Source organism: Chrysemys picta, chromosome 10 (genome assembly GCF_011386835.1).
Source record: "Chrysemys picta bellii isolate R12L10 chromosome 10, ASM1138683v2, whole genome shotgun sequence".
NCBI lineage: Eukaryota > Metazoa > Chordata > Testudines > Emydidae > Chrysemys > Chrysemys picta.
This window is the reverse complement of record NC_088800.1, coordinates 84,542,039-84,560,184: the sequence shown is the minus strand read 5'-3', so window position 1 is coordinate 84,560,184 and position 18,146 is coordinate 84,542,039. Positions and strand designations below refer to the sequence as shown.

Here is an 18,146-nt window from a genome sequence, read left to right as displayed (position 1 = left end):
TTAAGTACATCAGTCACATATGGTTTGTTCTTTCTCACAGCCTCTCCCTAAGGGGAGAGTTGTGTGTGCAGTGGACAGGGAGGATAAATATCTATCATTTAAAAAAAGTGGATTTTTTAAATATATATTTTTTAAAATTTAAAATAAATACAGGTTTAATTTAAAAAAATCTATTTACATTTGAAACCAACCACCTATGTTAAGGCCTAAACATATTACATTTGTTCACATTTTCAATTATATTCAGAAAATAATGTTAGCAGTACATGTTTGTTGCCAGGTTTTAAGGAAAGTCAAACCACTGAACTAGTGGAAGTCAGTGGCCAAGGGTTTGCTGAAGTGCGGTTTATTCAACTACTTTCGTGACTACTTCATTCAAAGCTGATACACTGATTAGGAGCTGGAAAAGCAGGAAAGCTTGTTTTCTTCTTCCAGTCTAAGAATAAAAATTAGGTGTGAGAGGGTGAGATCTATTAGTTCTAAAATCTTGAAAGACAATGGTGGCCAGAAACAACCAGTTCAATTCATTAACCACACGTAATATTTCCTTTGTTTAGTAGATCAGCCAGTTTTAAATGTAAAACACGGTTTGGTAAACTTTTTTATGTATTTATCCGATACTTTTCAGGTAGTTTTATTTAATAAAAAAAAATAGTAAATGCTGTTTTTCTGCATTTGAATGGCATTTTAATTTCCATCCAAATGGAACTGGACACAAACCACAAGGAAAAAACTCAATAAGAAATGCACCATTTTTCACATAAAAAAATAAGAATCGGACTAAATGCAAGTTATGCTATATAGTTGCTTAAATAAATATTTATAGATGTATTTGTCCTGGTTAGCAAAAAGAAACGCCAAATTTAGAGCAAAGGCTCTATTTAGCTGCAAATCAACATGATTTAGTGGTTACTGTGATGATTCTTGGAGTACCCAGGACTGAGAATCACCTTATTATCCCCTGACTCCAGCAAGAGGTAGATTTGCCTGGGGTGGCTGGGGGTCAGCTCCCTCATATCACCTGCCTGTCAGCCGCTCATATACTTGCCTCTGGGCTATGCCAGCCCTGTCTTTGCCTTGCAAGTTAATGATAGGGGCACCCCAGTCCCTGAGTCCCCTTAGGAGGTTTCCTCTGTGATATCTAGCTCCTGACACAGGGTGCTCACAGAAATCCCAGATCCTCTGCCCCCAAAGAAGCAGTGTGCCCAAGTTTACTAGTTTTACCTTAAATCACTATCTCTGTGTAACATGCAGCACTGGTGGGCACTTATCATAAAACAAAAGTAGGTTTCGGTAAGAAAGGATAGAAATTCCACTAGAAATGATAGTGATGGAAACAAATGGTTACAATACAAAACCAAACCACAAAAGGCAAACTAGATCCTACACTTAACTGTCATCTTTCTTATCTAATAACGTAGGTTCCCCAGCCCCCAGAGTTCAGTCTGTTGCAGAGCTGGCTGGCTTCACAGGAACCAAACTTTCATGAAGCACCCCTACTCCACAAGAGGTCTTCTCAGTGAATGGATACCAAGTGCTTCTCCCCGCTCTGTTATACTGAAAAGATTGTCGCTAATCCCCTTATATAATCATTTAATTGTGTTATCTATTGTTGTAGTTATCCCATATGTAATCAGTGTCTAATGAATAGATTTAAACTGTAGGACTACGTGGGATAGAATTATAGGGGTATAGGCTTGAGAAGCATGTATTGGTAAAAATGTGTTAGGTATATAAGTAAGATAAGGCTGTAATGCAAGGCCTAAAGGCTTTAGGTCGGTAAGATATGTACGTTGGTCATAGAACGCCTCAGGCCTAAAACAGGTTGGCATGACTAGTTGACCGAGAGATAACCTGTATCAGTAAAGTGTAAGCTTACAGTAAAAAATGTGTTAAGTCCTGATGTTCTGGAAACTATGCAGCAATAGAATGGAAAATATGCCGCAATGTGCCACTTAACATCGCAAGGTGCCTGATAGTAACATTGTGGGGATTCTATAATAACCTTAAATTGCCATGGTAACTCATTGAGCTAGATGTGAATGAGAATAAGGGGAACTAGGACTAGGGACCGAATAGCTAGCCAGCAGTTCTGCAGAAAAGGACCTAGGGGTTACAGTGGACGAGAAGCTGGATATGAGTCAACAGTGTGCCCTTGTTGCCAAGAAGGCTAAGGGTATTTTGGGCTGTATAAGTAGGGGCATTGCCAGCAGATCGAGGGATGTGATCGTTCCCCTCTATTCAACATTGGTGAGGCCTCATCTGGAGTACTGTGTCCAGTTTTGGGCCCCACACTACGAGAAGGATGTGGAAAAATTGTAAAGAGTCCAGCGGTGGGCAACAAAAATGATTAGGGGGCTGGAGCACATGACTTATGAGGAGAAGCTGAGGGAACTGGGATTGTTTAGTCTGCAGAAGAGAAGAATGAGGGGGGATTTGATAGCTGCTTTCAACTACCTGAAAGGGGCGTCCAAAGAGGATGGATCTAGACTGTTCTCAGTGGTAGCACATGACAGAACAAGGAGAAATGGTCTCAAGTTGCAGTGGGGGAGGGTTAGGTTGGATATTAGGAAAAACTTTTTCACTAGGAGGGTGGTGAAGCACTGGAATGGGTTACCTAGGGAGGTGGTGGAATCTCCTTCCTTAGAGGTTTTTAAGGCCCGGCTTGACAAAGCCCTGGCTGGGATGATTTAGTTGGGAATTGGTCCTGCTTTGAGCAGGGGGTTGGACTAGATGACCTCCTGAGGTCCCTTCCAACCCTGAAATTCTATGAGTCTATGAACTAAGGGGATCGCCAATGAGAACTGGGGCACCTCTCGGCATTCCAAACTGTGGTTTCTTGCAATGCTTTTTCACCTAGCCGAGAAGCTGCTTGAGGACAAGCTTGCCATGGACATCCATCCATGAGGAACTGAGCTGAAATCACCCGTTTATTACACACTCTACCAAACAGCCATCACAGGGAGTTCAGTGTTGGTCAGATTTGACCCCGTGACATAGGATCAGTTAGGTGAGTAACTGACTCACAATCACCATCCCAGCACTATTTGAATGTCCTTTATCTGGAAGGATCCTGAAGGACCTTACAAAGTGTGCCTAGCACCACTGAAATTCAAGGGTGCTCTCATGTGGAGAGAAGCACGGCACAAGCTACGGGCGTGCATTCGGAATGCTGGAAACATTTGAGTGGGATTCAAACAGCCACCGAGAAATTAACTATTCCATGCCACAGCTGATGGAGTTAGAGAGAACCAAACACATTCCTAAAGTTCTCTGCCAGATGCTGGCAAAACCTCTCATCCCAGCCTACATGAAAGGTTACATTTCTTATCCTTGGCCCTTGTAAACAATATACTTTTAGTCAGCTCCAGGTTTGGGTTTTTTTCTTTTTCTTTTTAAATCAGGGCTTGTCTTTGTCGTTAACAAGTGTCTAAAACTTTTCCTTTGTTCTCTTGCAATCAGCCTTTAGGCAGCTGGGTTTTTCATTAAGGGTGCTGATATGTCATGTCTTATCGCAAATGACTTCCAAGAGCTGCAAAGGGCAGGGTTTGATCCAGAAGATGTTGCTGGCAGGGAATTAAGCGCTCACACAGACAGCATGCCAGGTGTCAGCTGCCCCACCCCTTCTCTGCCCAGAGTAGGTACTGATACTGTTCTCTCCTGGAAGTGGCTTGTGCCTCTGTGGCATCTTGAGGCTGGCTTGAGAATTTCTCATTTGTGTTTTTTTGGGGGTGTTTTTTCTGGGAAGCTTGAAGCAGGTCAGAGTAACCCAGGAGCAAGCCACTCTCGGGTGTACCCTGAGGACTCCCCAAAACACTACAGATTACTAAACAGCCTGGACCTGAATCAAACACATGCTAAACAATGCCCATAGGGTGTTTCATCTGCTTTTTCTTGTGTAGCTGTAAGAGGCTCATTGCGGGTCACTGTTAGAAACCGACTTCCATGGAACTTTGCTGCTTTACCGAGATTGCGAATCTGGCCCTGGATATCCTGGCGCATCTTAGTTCTGAGACTCCAGTTTGGGCTCTTATGTGGTGTTAAAAATCGGAGCTAGATTCGCCTCCCACGTATTCTGCTTTGTACATTGGTGTAATGTCACTGACATCAACGAGTTACTCCTGATTTACACCAGTGGGACAGGAGAATCGGGCCCTTCAAGGTCACCTGCCGGGGACATTTCACAAATGATGGAGAGGCAGGCTAGTGGTTAAATGAAGTGGGAACTAAAGCAGTGGACTGGGAGTCAGGGGATGTGGGTTCTCTGACAAAGACTCCCTGCGTGACCTTGGCAAGTCTCTGAATCGCTCTGGGCCTCAGTTTCCCTTGTGTACAATGGGAATAATAGGCCTGCCTCCTTCTAATTGTCTGTCTTGTCTCTCTAGACTGTGCAGTCTTTGGGGCAGGGAATTGCCATGTGTTTGCACAGAGGGGCCCTGACTTCAGTTGGGGCATCGCGGTGCGACTGTAATATAAAGAGGTGCAGCTGTTTTAAAGTGGCAAGAGTCCCTCACATCAGCAAGGCTCAGAACACCACCACTGGGGGTGGGACGGTGGGACACATGGCTTCCTGGCACAGACTCTCCAACTGGCTTTGTTTGGGGCTCTTTGAGGGGTGTGTGTGTGTGTGAAAATGAGCAAAGGGCAATCTGCTAGCAGTGAGATCTGTGGGGGTGTGGACTACACTCCACAACGGAAGGGGTGGCAGTTTCATTGCTGGGGACCTTTAAAACTCAACAGGGCCAACCCTGCCCTCCCTCCCCCATTGTCCGGGCACCATGGCCTAGCAGGGCTCTCTCATTGTTCAAGTCTGCGGGATCTGATACTGCGAGGTGTCTGGGGAGGATGGGAAGAGCCCGGAATGGGGGAGTGGAAGGTGAATGGGATGAGGGTGACAGGGAGGGGGAATATAATGTCCTCTGCTCTTCATATCGCCAGATCCCCCCTTCCCCCATGTTACTCTCCTGTAGTTGCCTACCCTGCCCGGGGTACCATGGCCGCTGCGGAATCCTGCACTCTGAGCTCCCTTGGGCCTGGCACATCACGGTCGCATTGTTAACTCCTTGGATGTGGCAGCCTGTGAGTGCCAGACCGACGCTGGGGTTCCTGGGCAAAGGGAGGAGCTGGCAACCTGAGGCAGGCCCCTGACAGTGGCTCTGTGCCCCATCCCCGTCTGTCCCGACATATCTGTCAGGAGGGGCCCAGGTGCGGGCAGAGCTCTCAGATGCCAAGCCAGCACGGGCAGCTGCAGCAGCCACCCCCCTTCCAAGTGAGGGCTGCTGGCTCAGTGCAGCAGGGAGGCCGACAGCAGCCTGAGCCGAGCCCTGCGCTCTGTCCCGTCCCTCCAGCCGCCTGCACGCACAGACCAGCCCGAGGGGGTGGGCCGGCGGCTCATGGCCAGTCTCAGCTATGAGGATGGATCTCCCCCTGCAGCGAAACCACAGGCCCAATCCAGGCGTGCAGGCCTGGTGGAAAGGATGCGGCCTGGGGCTCTCCACAGAGCATGGCGGTGTAGCTCCTCAGTGGACGTCACCCCAGTACCTCCAAGGGGGAGAATGGAGATCCAGCCGGCTGGAGGTAAAACATCCCGGCCCTCCTCCCCTGCAGCCGCTGGGCTGGGCCACAGGGACAGTGCACGAGGCAGTGCCCCCTGGTGCACGTGGCTGTGGCCTACCTGCCCCACCCTTTCCGTACCGGAACTGCGCTGGTTCCACCGGGTCAAGGTATACCCGTGGCGGGGGAGGACTTGGCCCAAACACATCAATCCAGGCGGTCCCGTGTCAGCTGGTTCTCTCCACAGAAGAAAATCCATCGTCTCTGCGACGGGGCTTTAGGAAATTCCAGGGAACTGGGAAGCAACAGGGAAGGAGGGCGGGGAAGTACTTCAGCCCCCGGACATCGCTCTGACGCGCAGAACCAGCCCAACCGTATTTGCCGGACATTCGATCAGAAAAGAAAGAGGTTTGAGCCCAGCCCAAGCACTCGTCAGCCAATTCATAGCCCGAGGCAGGTTAGGGCTAAGTCAATCCTGCAAGGCCAGGCTTCAGAGCTGTGATTGCTTAGGGGCTGCGGAGGCAGCTGGGACATAGGTCACCTCTTGTAAGAACAGATCTGCTGCTCGGATTCCTGTTGTCCCACTCTGCCCTTCAAGTGCCTCAAACAATGCAGAGTCCATCCAGAATTGTCTTCCCTGCAGGGTGATGGGTGCCTGAGGGGGCAGGGGGTGAGTTATGGGGCTTTTCACCTCTGACTCTCAAGCTCTGCTCTGGCCTGGGCTGGCGGAGGCTGAAAGTCCTTCCCCTTTCCTGTTGCGTGGCCTGTGATGGGAGCTGGCACTATGGTGTCTAGTTTCACAGCTTGCTAAACGGGTGATTACATCACCGTCCTGCTGGGAAGGGACAATGACCCTCATGGCTGTCATGACTACGGGGCTAACTGCGCCTCTGTCCCCGTTCTGGTCTCTCTGAGTGCACCTAGGGTTACCATACGTCCGTTTTTTCCCGGACATGTCCGGCTTTTCGGCAATCAAACCCCCGTCCGGGGGGAATTGCCAAAAAGCCAAACATGTCCGGGAAAAATACCAGCCGGGCACTTTCTCTCCCGCGGCTGCTCTGCTCCTCCCCAGACTCAGACTTCGGCTCTGTTTAAGAGCCAAGCTGCCCAAGCCAGCGCTACCGGCTTCGGGCATCCCCTGTGCCTCTGGACCCTGTGCCGCCGGAGCAGAGCAGCTGGAGCCGGGGAGGAGAAGTGCCCGGCCAGTGCTGGGGAAGCGCCGGCCAGGGGCGCAGGGTCTGGAGGCTGCCCGGCAAACCGTAAAGCCGGTAGCACTCGGGCAGCCCTTTTCGCGTGGCTGGGAGGGAGGGGGAGTTAGGGCGGGGACTTTGGGGAAGGGGCGGAGTTGGTGCGGGGCCAGGGGTGGGAAAGGGGCGGGGATAGGGCCCGTGGAGTGTCCTCTTTTTTTTATTTTTTAAATATGGTAACCCTAAGTGCACCCCCTCCGGTGTTTGGCCTCTTGCCCATTCCTGGCCCCGGGTGGGGTCTCAACATTCTTCCACCATCAGCCCAGGAGCCGAGGACACTACCCTGCGTCCAGCAACCACTCGTCCCCCTGCAGCTCCGTCCGACTGAGCTCAGGTCCCCTGCATTTCCTCCTTTGGGAACCTGAGATCAGTGATAGCCACCAGCCGCTGCCTGGAAAACCAGTGTTTTTAGTTGCAATAAAGCATTAGAGAGAGAGGATTTTAAAACAAAACTCAGCTGATGCCCACATTCAGTCTCATCTAATCTGATGCTCCATTGCAAGCTAAGTGCTAGGCGTTCCTTGGAAGTCACAGGAGCAGAGCGGGACCAACTCACATGATCCCAGTGAGCCCAGATCCTCCTGTGAGTCTGAGAAGCAAGTGGCAGGTTTTGGAATGGAAGGGATGGGAATCACAGCCCCAGGGGATTGTGGGAGAGCACTGGCAGACTCTCCAGGCCGCAGTCTGGCAACCCGGACTAGAGCTGCATCTACACTGCAGCATGCCTGGCTCTGATGCGCATCACAATGGGATCAGGCTCTGACTCACCCGCCTCCAAGGGTCCATGGGCCCAAGTCAAGAGGGGTTATTAGTAATTTCTGTGTGGCGGGAATGGGAGCTGGGGCTCGAACCTGAGTCTGCACCAAGGCTGCGCTTAGTGTGCAGTGTAGACATACCCTGTGGGACTCTGGCTGGTTCCTCTGGTGCAAACAGGTTTGGGTGCTCCCCCTTAAGGCTACTTGCTGGGGCATTGTCTCTTAATGACTCTTAAGTATAAGCTGTTAGAAAAGCCTCCTCTCTCTTGCCCTAGCTGGTAGGCTGTGCTAGCCAGATAGACCCTGGGGGTGACATATCCACCCCCATTTCTGCTACAGCCACACCACGCGAGCACTAGGGCCTGTTACAGTATTAATCATCACCAAAGAGCACCCCCAGATTTATCACAGTTTATTATTGTCATGATCTATGAAACCACAGTTCTTCAGGAAGAATTTATTCAACACATTAACTATACACTTCAGACCCAAAGAAAGAGGCAAAACTCGAGTTCCGGCTTTGTCCATCTTGTTTACCAGGGACTACACCCTGGCTGGAGTTCATGCGGAACACACTCACAGGTAGAGGCTGAGTAATGGTTGGGAAATACCCAACCATTACAAAATTTGTGGTCTGGAAAGGTCGCAGAGCACTTCAGCCATCTCTAAGGTGGAAGAGAGCAGATGTTTAATAGCAAATCTACACAATAGTATAGGATAGGACATGAACAACTCATTCAACTGAAAATGCAAGGGAAACGGACTCTACCACGTTGGAATTTGGCCAGGGCTTTGGGGTGAACATCTCTTTCCTGGTAAAAAGTACCTCAGGGGTCTTTAGTCAGGCCCTCAGTATTACAGCTTATCCCAAAGACAGCACCTTTAGCAGCACAGTGCCCCCTAATGCCTGAGTAGGGCATGGGTTCAACACTGACTCAGGGAAGAACCTCGCCTACTGAATCTTCAGAGCCAGTTCCTGGATTGCCTGGGTTTTCCTTGCAGGCCTCCCCAGCCAAATACTGGCCTAGCTCAGCTCTGGTTAGCTTAGGGATCTGGGGGCACGTCTCGCAGCACTAATTCTACAATTAGTTTGGTCTGTCCCAAAGAATCCCTGTATTTGTCGCCCAGGCACACAAACTCCATCCAACACCCAGGGATGCCTCGCTTTCCGTTGCTCTGCTCGAAAGCAAAGAGCCAGACGATATAAAGGCATTTGTGACTTAGCCTACAGTTTCAGAGTAACAGCCGTGTTAGTCTGTATCCGCAAAAAGAAGAACAGGAGTACTTGTGGCACCTTAGAGACTAACAAATTTATTAGAGCATAAGCTTTCATGGACTACAGCCCACTACAGCCCATCCGAAGAAGTGGGCTGTAGTCCATGAAAGCTTATGCTCTAATAAATTTGTTAGTCTCTAAGGTGCCACAAGTACTCCTGTTCTTCTTTTTTTAGCCTACAGTGCTGTCAGTCGAGAGGCATGTCGAAATTGGCAGATCTTGGAATTTCTGGACCTTGTAAATTTCTGGGTGGAGCAGGAAACAAAAATTGGTTGTTTAGCTTAAATCTGATTGGCTGGAGCAGCCAGGGCCCCTCCCTCCGGCTCCTGAATATTTAATCTGCAGAAGGCAGGTGCCATAGCAGACTCTGCAGGGCTTGAGCCAGCGTGTAGTGAGGGCAGCATCAGCCTGCAGGAGAGATGAACTGTTGCCGGTACCCTGTTGATGTGAAAGCTGTTGGCTTGATGCAGTGCAAAAAGCAGAAGGTACTTTGATCGGAGGCTCTTTCCTGTAAATATATTTACCACTGCAAATTAGGAAACTTGAGAGCTTTTTCTTACAACAACTAGAGGGTCATGTTCGCTCTTCTGCTTGCCAATAGTGGGATCGCAAAGTTATCAGCTGGGACAGGAAGAATCTAACTTTTTCAGGGCCACATCTTAATAGAAAGGCTGCCTCTTAGCTGCCCTGCCTTTCCATCCGTGATCCTGTACATTCCCTCTAGCTCCTTCAGTGATTCCTTACAGGGAAAAGTAACTCTAGGAAAGGATTTAGCTTTTATTGGTTTATTTTTTAAAATGTGACTTAGCAGCTGGAAGCCAGCGCTCTTGTGTCTGGACAGCTCTCTGCAGACCCCCAGCAAGTGCTCGTTGCACCCCCAGTCTGGGACTCTCAAACCTCAGCTAGGGTGATCAAAGCCTATTTTATTCCCTTTTTCTTTTTCAGAAGTACATGATGGCTGTGTCCTGGTCAGACCGAAACAACGTTCTCATCTATAGGACTTTCGAAGAGTTTAAGAAATTCCATGTAAGTTAACAAATCCCTGGCAATGGTGTTATTTTGTTGCTGCCATTACTGGCAGGTGGGAATGCCCTTGCTCACGCTCTCTCTCTCCTTTCTTGCTCTCTGGGGTCACTCAGAAAGTACTGAAGAGAAAATTCCCCATAGAAGGTGGTGTACTGAAGAAATCTGACCGGAGCATTCCGAAGTTTAAAGGTAAGGGGATTTAACAAACAGGGGAGAGGGAAGGGAAGACCAACAAAAATGACTAGAGGGGTTGGAGGGAAAGCACTGATGCGGAAAGGGGACTAGAAGTCAGTCACTGGGCCAGAGCCTTAGCTGGTGCTGCTTTACACCCATGCAGAATCTGGCCTATTGTTGGTTTAAAAAAGGAACACATTTGGGAATTAACTTTCCAGTTTAAATATTGATCCAAGCCCTTTGCAACATGATACAGTGCAGCCTTCATATACGATCAAGGGCAAATGTAAGGCTTGATACAACATAGCACTAACGCCAAGGCACAAGCCATTGAAAATGGTGAGGAGAGAGACAGCAATAGATCCTGGTGCTATATGTGAAGTCTCCTACTGGGATGGGAATTAGAGATGTGCTGGCAGAAGGTACCGTGTACAAGGCAGCAGCACATTATAATCACTTGCTAACAGTGTTTTGCTTCTTTCACTTCAAAGATGCAAAACTGATGCAGAGAAAGAGCAGGAATTTGAGCAGGTCAATGGAGAGATTGAAACTGCTAGAGACTTACGCCCAGGAGCTGCTGAAAGCGGATGCTAAAGTCTCCCAGAGCGAAGATGTGATCCAGTTTTTCAAAGCGCAAACCCAAGACCTAGATCCTTCCTTTCCAGAAAACAGGTACTGATGAATTATACTTCCCCGGCTTTTCACATGTCTGTTTCATAAACAGGGGGAAGGGAAATTTCAATACAAAATGTGGAGAAACAATTATGATTTTTTCCCTGGAAAATGTTTTCCATTTTGTGACCCACCCTGAATTAATTAGTAATGCAGGAGGACTGAAGTGACATTGAATGATAAAAACACTGATAAGTTTCCCATAATGCTTTCCCCTGTTCTCCTTGCATCTTGATCCCTTTTTCCATTCGCTCGCTCACTTTTTTCAGGATGCAGAACTTTGCATTTTCTAGATATTGCTGGTTTCACTCAGACCACTGGTATATTTGTGCAGCAGAGCAGAAATTGAAAATCAGCCAATATTTTCCTTAATAATAATGTGTCTCAGCAACCCCTGATCAGCTTCCCTGCCTGAGATTCTGTATTAGCAACTGCTTTTTAAATCTAGAGAACTAGCTCATTTGAAAGCATGGTTTTCAATTGGCAAACAGCAAAACAATAATTATGAACATATTAAAAATGAGGCAGTTTTTATTCTAGATCAAAGCACGCTCGGAAACAAAGCAAATTTCAGGGTTTTGATGTCTTGCTTAATGCAAAATGGATGGAGCAAGCTAATTACGCTTTTGCAAACAGACAGAAAGCAAACACGGCAGGCTAACAACCTGTGTGCAATACCCTCTGACTCTTGCAATTCAGAAGGGTCATTACAAACCCCTGCGAAGTGGAAATGCAGATACTGCGAGGAATGTGGGCTAGTGGTAAGGGACAGAGTATGGAAACCAGTGCCTTTTGAGGTTTATTTCCAACTCTACGCTGGTTTCACTGAGTGAGTTTGAGCACCTCTCTCAAACTCTCTGTACCCCAGTATCCCACCTGCGAACTGGCCATAAGAACTTATGTGAGAGGAGAGCTGTTTGCTGAGTGCTTTTAGATCCTATGGACTTAAATGATCCCTACCCATTGTCCTGATCTTCTGCATAGGGGTGAATTGCACCCAAAGGATGTTCCTGAAATTGATCTGAAATGCAGTCTCTCTCCTGGCTTCAGAACAAACCAGTGTCAAACTTTACTTTCCAGCATTATAATTATGCCCTCAGAAATGAGAGATGGAAAGAAAGACCAGCCCAAGCAGCAGAACCCCTCTGTTACTCAGCCAGTGGTCTCCCAGAACTACAGCTGCATTGAAGCCTATGAAACCAAAGACACGAAGAACAGGCCCTTCAAAGTTGCCAAGAAGGAAATTGTGGAAGTGTTAATCAAGGACATGACCGGTATGTCTTGTATGGTCGGTTATTTTCTGGTTTTGGATGTGAATTCTAGAGATTTTTAGACTGGTTCCTGGCCTGACAAAAATGTGTGTTTTGCAATACGTGTGCGTCCGTTTTGTAATAGGGGGTGTGTGTACTGAATGGTATAACTTACCTTGGTTAGGATTGGAAATATTTTATCAAGAAGAAAAGAACAAGTGAAGTAGGGTTTTCCGGTTGGTGGAACAAGGAGTGTAAGTGTCAGGACTCGAGGTTCTATACCTAACCTTGGGAGAGAGCATGAGTTGGGGGCTCCCCCATTTATAAAAACAATGGCACGTGTTAGGCAACTTTAATATGGGGCGGTTGCCGCCTCCTCTATAATAATTAACACAGGGGCTGCAAAGCTTCAATAATGAACAGCTGAGAAGCACTTTGACAGCAGTGTCCAAGTGCAATGTATTGGGTTATTAAAAGTGCTCCTGCAGTACAAGCTCCCTCCTGTTCACCGCAGGTTGGTGGCTGGTGGAGAACAAGGATCAGCAAATAGCCTGGTTCCCAGCTCCGTATCTGGAGGAGAGAGGAACTGGGGAGGAGAATCTGAATGCCAGAGAACTGGATGAGGAGGGTGAGTCTGTTTATCCCTTGCTGTGGCTCTGAGCTTTCCATCGCTGTGGCTGGCTTAGGGCTGCATGTCACTACATTGACATTTTCCCCCTAAAAGTAGGTCCTGCAAAAAACACGCTTCAGCTCAGAATGAAAACCAAACACATCCCAGAGAGGAGGCATGAGCTGGTGGTTAATGCCCAGGCCTCGGACGCGGGAGATCTGGGGTCCAGTGCCCAGCTTTGCCACTGATTTGTTGTGTGACCTCGGGCAAGTCCCTTACAGGGCTGTTGTCAATTTAAAGCTCACACTTATCTGCACACCTTTACCTGTTGCCATTACGAGCGGCCCTGCGATAACGATTTCCCCCAATTTGTTTCCTTTGCTTTTGACGACAATTAGCCTGTGGGTCAGTTGGTCATTTTCCCGGACACCAAGCTGGTAACAGGACTCGGGGCCAGGGGCAGCACTTGGAACTGCCTTTAACTTCCTGAAGACTGACTAGATTTGGAGTTGACATGGTCCCTTTTAGCCTCCAGGCCTTGGTTCCTCCATCTCCGTAATCCTTACCCACTGCAGAGGGGCTTTGTGAGGCTCGATTCTCTAATGCGTGAAATTCACCCTTGTCCAGAGGGCGAGTTTAAAGTGGTGCCTAGACATTGGTCTGGTCCCTCTACCTGGGGTGAATGACCCCCTATTGCTTGTAAGTTCTGCAGCCCAGATGGCAGGCAGTCCAGAGAGGTGTTCCTACCTCTCTGGTTCCCACACTCCACCCAGAGTTCTCTCTTACCTGCAAAGCAGAAACGACCCCTTCCTCTTTCTTCCAGGAACTCTGTACTATGCCGTGCGGGCCTACAAGTCTCAGAAGGCCGATGAGCTCTCTCTGAATGTTGGGGTAGTTGTGGAGGTGCTAGAGAAATCTGACAATGGCTGGTGGCTGATCTGGTAAGGAGGTTCTCTTCCCCCGTCCCCCTTCTGAATCAGCGCTCCGTGAGAGAGCCCGTTAGCAGTGGCTCACTCATTCCCATCCCTGGGGAGGGTATGCAGGGACCTCTCAGCCTTTGGCAGTCACCCCGACTGATTTAGAGAACTCGCTCACCCAGGCAGGGATCTTTCCCCTTCCTTTATGTCTGATACACAGTAACAGGCTGGACTCCCTTGAAGGGGGCGGGGCAGGGGTCCAGGGACTGAAGGACTGCACTTGGGGCGTGGCTAGCCCTGTGCTGGGGAGCCTGTCCCATGCTGCTTGGGAGGAAAGAGCATCTCCCACTGGGAGAATTAAGAATTCTCAATGGAACTTCCAGGGCGAAATCCATCTCTCCCCCCACCCCGAGTGACTAGACCGTGTGTGGGGAAGTAATCGGAGACTGGCCTGGAATTCATGCCTATGGGCTGGGATGGCAGCCACCGACCCCTGCACCCAGTACACCACTATCCTAGCTATAGAATCTGCGTGGGCATCGATCCGGTTACCCTGGCAGCACCTCGAGGACCCCTCCGTGCTTGTCTGCTGAAAGTTGGCATGGATCCCGCCAGGGCAGCTTGCAGGGCCCTGCCCCCTTGGGATGGATTCACCCCCAAAAGCACACCGTTCTACACGTCCCATGGGTCCCATCTGTCATAGAATCATAGAAGACAAGGGTTGGAAGGGACCTCAGGTGGTCATCTAATCCAACCCCCTGCTCAAAGCAGGACCAACCTGGTCTCCCCTGGCTTTGGTGTCACCAATTCGGAGCTCGCTCCTTGTCTTCCCTTTGCCCTCAATGGCAGCCTCCCCCTCCCGCCCCCAAGTTCTGTCCCTGTCTCCCAGGTCTGGCATACGTGGCTAGTACCTAGCACCCCCTGGCTGCATTTCCCAGGGATGGGAGTGTCCGTAGGGCATGATCTCCCCGGCATGCTCGGCGCGCGCGTGAAGTTGCCCTTATCCTTAAGTGTTGCTTTCCCCTGCCTTTCTCTCAGGTACAATGAGCGCACTGGCTACATCCCCTCCATGTTCCTCCAGCCGTATAAGAACCCACACAGCAAGTTCCAGACGATGGTGAACGCTGGCCTCTGCGTCTCCACCCCTAACCTGTTGCAGGCCGCCAGCCCCTCCAGCTGGAGTTCCCTCCCCCAGCGCAAGACGCCGGCAGGGGACGTGCCCCCCACTCGCTCAGCGCAGGAGAGGCCCATAAAGAGCAGGGATCCTCTGAGCAGAACGAGATCGAGATCTCTGAGCGGCCCGCGGGCTGGGGCGGAGAGCGCAGCCAGCTCCAGCCTCACGTGTGAGCTAGACAGTCTGTCTGTTAGTTCAGGGAGCGGGAGCGAACACGGCTTCAGCCGGGATCGGAAGGCAGGCTCATCAGGGTCTTTGCCTGGAGTCAAGCAGGCCGTGGCTGGCCTCCTGCAAGCGAGCCTAGGTCAAGCCTCGGCCAGTCAAAGCAGCAAAGCTCCTCACCTCACCAGCAAGGATAGGAACGATTCTGGCTTTGAGGAGGAGTCTCCAAGTGACTCAGATTCTTTCCTTCACAGCCCAGACTCTTCCGCCAGCGTCCCCAAGCTGCCGGCGCGACCCGCGGTCCAGGAAATCCTCCAGAAATGCAGCACTGTGACCAAGAGAGCCGTGCAAAGGGCTGCCCCCAGGCCAAACCTGCATTCCTCACCTCACCTCCACCCCGGAGGGGAGACGTGTGCGAAGCCGACGGATGCTCTAGCGCACGTGTGCCTCAGATGAGAGTCCGTTATTGCCCTGAGCTGCAGGGAGGAGACTGAGGTGGCTGAAATTCCTGACATTATCCTTGCTCGGCCATCTTTTAATAGCCACAGCGGGAAGCGGACGGAGGAAGCTCAGCGCTCGTGATGGTCGTGTGCTGAGAGGATGGACTCGGCCTTTAACTCCTGGTTGGAAGCTGCTCTTGCGTGGTTGCTTGACTGGCTGGTTTGCGTTCATGCACTAGTCTCGCTGTTCACATAGGAAGAACTGGAGGCTGGAATGCCACAGAATTGTCCCTGCTGGAGATACTGTACCAGATCCGCAACTGGCGTAAATGGGGTCATTCCACTGACTTCAGTAGAGCTGTTTACGCCAGCTGAGGCTTTGGCCCACTAACTGGGTAAGAAGTTAAACTTTAGAGTTCAATTAATCCCAGCCATCGACCTAATGATTGCTTTACCCCATCACTGAGGCCCAAAGGCTAAGTGACTTGGTCAAGGTCACGCAGAAAATCAGAGTAGGAAATCGAACCCTCATCTTGGAAGTGCAAGGCCAGCAACCAAACCACCAGACCAGCCTTCTTCTAAAAGACTTATCCGAAAGTGCAGTGTTAGATCAGTGCAGGCTGGGCTCAGTTTGGTTTACACATTGTAACCACATCTCACACACTTCAGCACATGTATTCTCTTAGGCGCCACTGCAACATTAGGCGGTTCAGTCCCCACCCTTGTAAACAATCAGACACTACTGGATGAAACCATCACATTTGATGGGAGGAGAGGGCGTTCTCTAACCCAGACTTCCTTTCGCTTATTTTGGTAGAACCAAGTGAATAAATCATAGGAACCATTTATTCAAACTGTCCGGTCCTCCGCTCTGTCTCCAAACTGCTCGCAGGTCAATTTGGGATGTTGTTGAATCATGAATGAATTCAACGTATTGGTCAAACCGTTTCTGTGAATCACGCTGGATCTGCCGATCGGCCACCAGAACTGAAATTTCAAGCCGTTAGGCAGCTGGGCTGGCTGGCTTTATCCTTCCAAGGCAGGTCCGTACGGGCTTGGGCGCATAAATCCCATGGTATCATTTGTTATCTGTGTGGAGGATAGTCATTCTTTGGATCAGGTCTCTGTGTGAATTTTCCCCCTTATGAGTTAGGTGTTGACTGCCAGTGAAAATTCTCTAATATTAACTTAAATTCACCCTTTACACAACCATTCCGACTTGTAAACTCACTCGCGAAGATGCTCATGGAAAAACCTATTTTTAATTCACAGGTGCTTTTTTAAGCTGTCCCCTCCGAGCAGTAATTTAATTACCCTTCCATAAATCTGTTATTCTGACTTTCTGAGCCAGGCCTGTGAGATCACTATGAACCAAGCTCTTTTGTTCAGCTTGCAAGGTATTTATCGTTCTGAATTACATATATTTACGCCTCGGTTTGGATTAAACATATGCTAGAACACCTCTCTCTGTTGCTTAGAACTCTGACACAGTACCCGGTTTATTTTATGTTTCAAGGGTCTGCTGGTTTTAGGAATTAAATTTTGGCAGCAATCCAAGGTGGTGAGCTTTGAGGGTGATGGGCACAGCCTAGGAACCTGGGGCAGCTCCTCACCTCCTGTGGATTGTCAGAGCTCCCTGGGGCTGCACAGGGAACCAGTCATCTAGGAACAGAATTACAGACGAAAACTACGTGAAAAGAACATTAAGGCTGCAAAGTCAAACACGGAAAAGTTAGGAAATGCCTGAATTCAGTTTGCCCGAGCAAAGAAAGATTTCAACACGTGGCCACAACCTTGGGTAACAGCCAGATGCCTGCCCCAGGATGGCCTGTGATTTCTTTAACAGTCCTTCCTCCAGAATCTTGCGACTGCTCATTTGGCATCCCTGCAGCATTGCAATTGTCTCATGGCTGCCCTGGGGCAGTTCTCAGTTTGGTTTCTTAGGCTTTACTTCCTTCCAGACTAAAATGGGAGGTACTTGCTGTTTATTTTTCAACCTCTTCGCCTCCTATCCACTCCCCAGGCACTGCCCCTCTTGATTCACTTCCTGCATCTCAGCTGGGGTGACCAGATAGCAAGTGTGAATAATCAGGACAGGGGATGGGGGCATCTATATAAGACACAGCCCTGAATATCGGGACGGTCCCTATAAACTCGGCCAGCTCAGCACAAGCACACCCTTTGAGTGTATAGTTTGTGCTGCAGCCGCTCCTTTTGAAGATTAAAGACTGAAATCGCTTATTGTGGGAATGAGTCGCTTTAAACTGCTCCTCCTGCTACGATACATTGTAGCAACTTGAGGAATTCCTGTTTCCTTCTCACAGGGAGAAAGATGCAGACAAGACAGAGAAATTAAAAGCCATTAAGAAGCAACTTCCTCCCTCTCTACTCTCTAGGGACGCATCTGCTTACCTAGTGCACAGCTGTAGATTAGCAAGCAGCGCAGTAACAATGAGATTTAGGACTTTACCCTTTACCTTTGTGCTCCTATGACCCTCCAAACAGCTTCAGTGACGCAAGTCTACTGAATCCATCCCAGGAAACATTGCGTTTGTCTGTCTTTTTCTCGAGTAGAATGGAAAGCTGGTAATGCCCACCCCTTCCATGCCCTAGGATACAGCCCTTTCTTTAGGGTGTGCACCAACACCCAACCTACACAGCCACAAGCGAGCTGAATCCTTAGCAAGCTCACCACAAGCGAGGGATACTTCCCCGGAGGTCAATACAGAGGAGAATGAGCAGAGATACCAGCTGGTGCATAGACAGAAAGCGGGGGGTTGGGATGGTCTCCCAACAGGGTGCAGTGCTAATGATAAGAGGACCTTTGCTCTAGAACGGACACAGCAGGAGTCAGACTCGGGCAGGCAGCCTATCCCCTCCTTATCTACGG

The 18,146-nt window shown here is 49.4% G+C and overlaps 1 protein-coding gene across 1 annotated transcript; it reads left to right on the top strand.

The window, feature by feature from the left end:
- The first annotated feature begins 9,145 nt into the window (after nt 1-9,145).
- Nucleotides 9,146-16,110, top strand: NOXO1 (NADPH oxidase organizer 1). Its single transcript, XM_005289177.4, has 8 exons — nt 9,146-9,316; nt 9,777-9,857; nt 9,971-10,046; nt 10,523-10,703; nt 11,784-11,977; nt 12,468-12,581; nt 13,387-13,504; nt 14,519-16,110. Exons 1-8 carry the CDS (start codon nt 9,251-9,253, stop codon nt 15,270-15,272), a joined length of 1,584 nt encoding a protein of 527 aa, XP_005289234.2. The 5' UTR covers nt 9,146-9,250; the 3' UTR covers nt 15,273-16,110.
- The last annotated feature ends 2,036 nt before the right edge of the window (nt 16,111-18,146 follow it).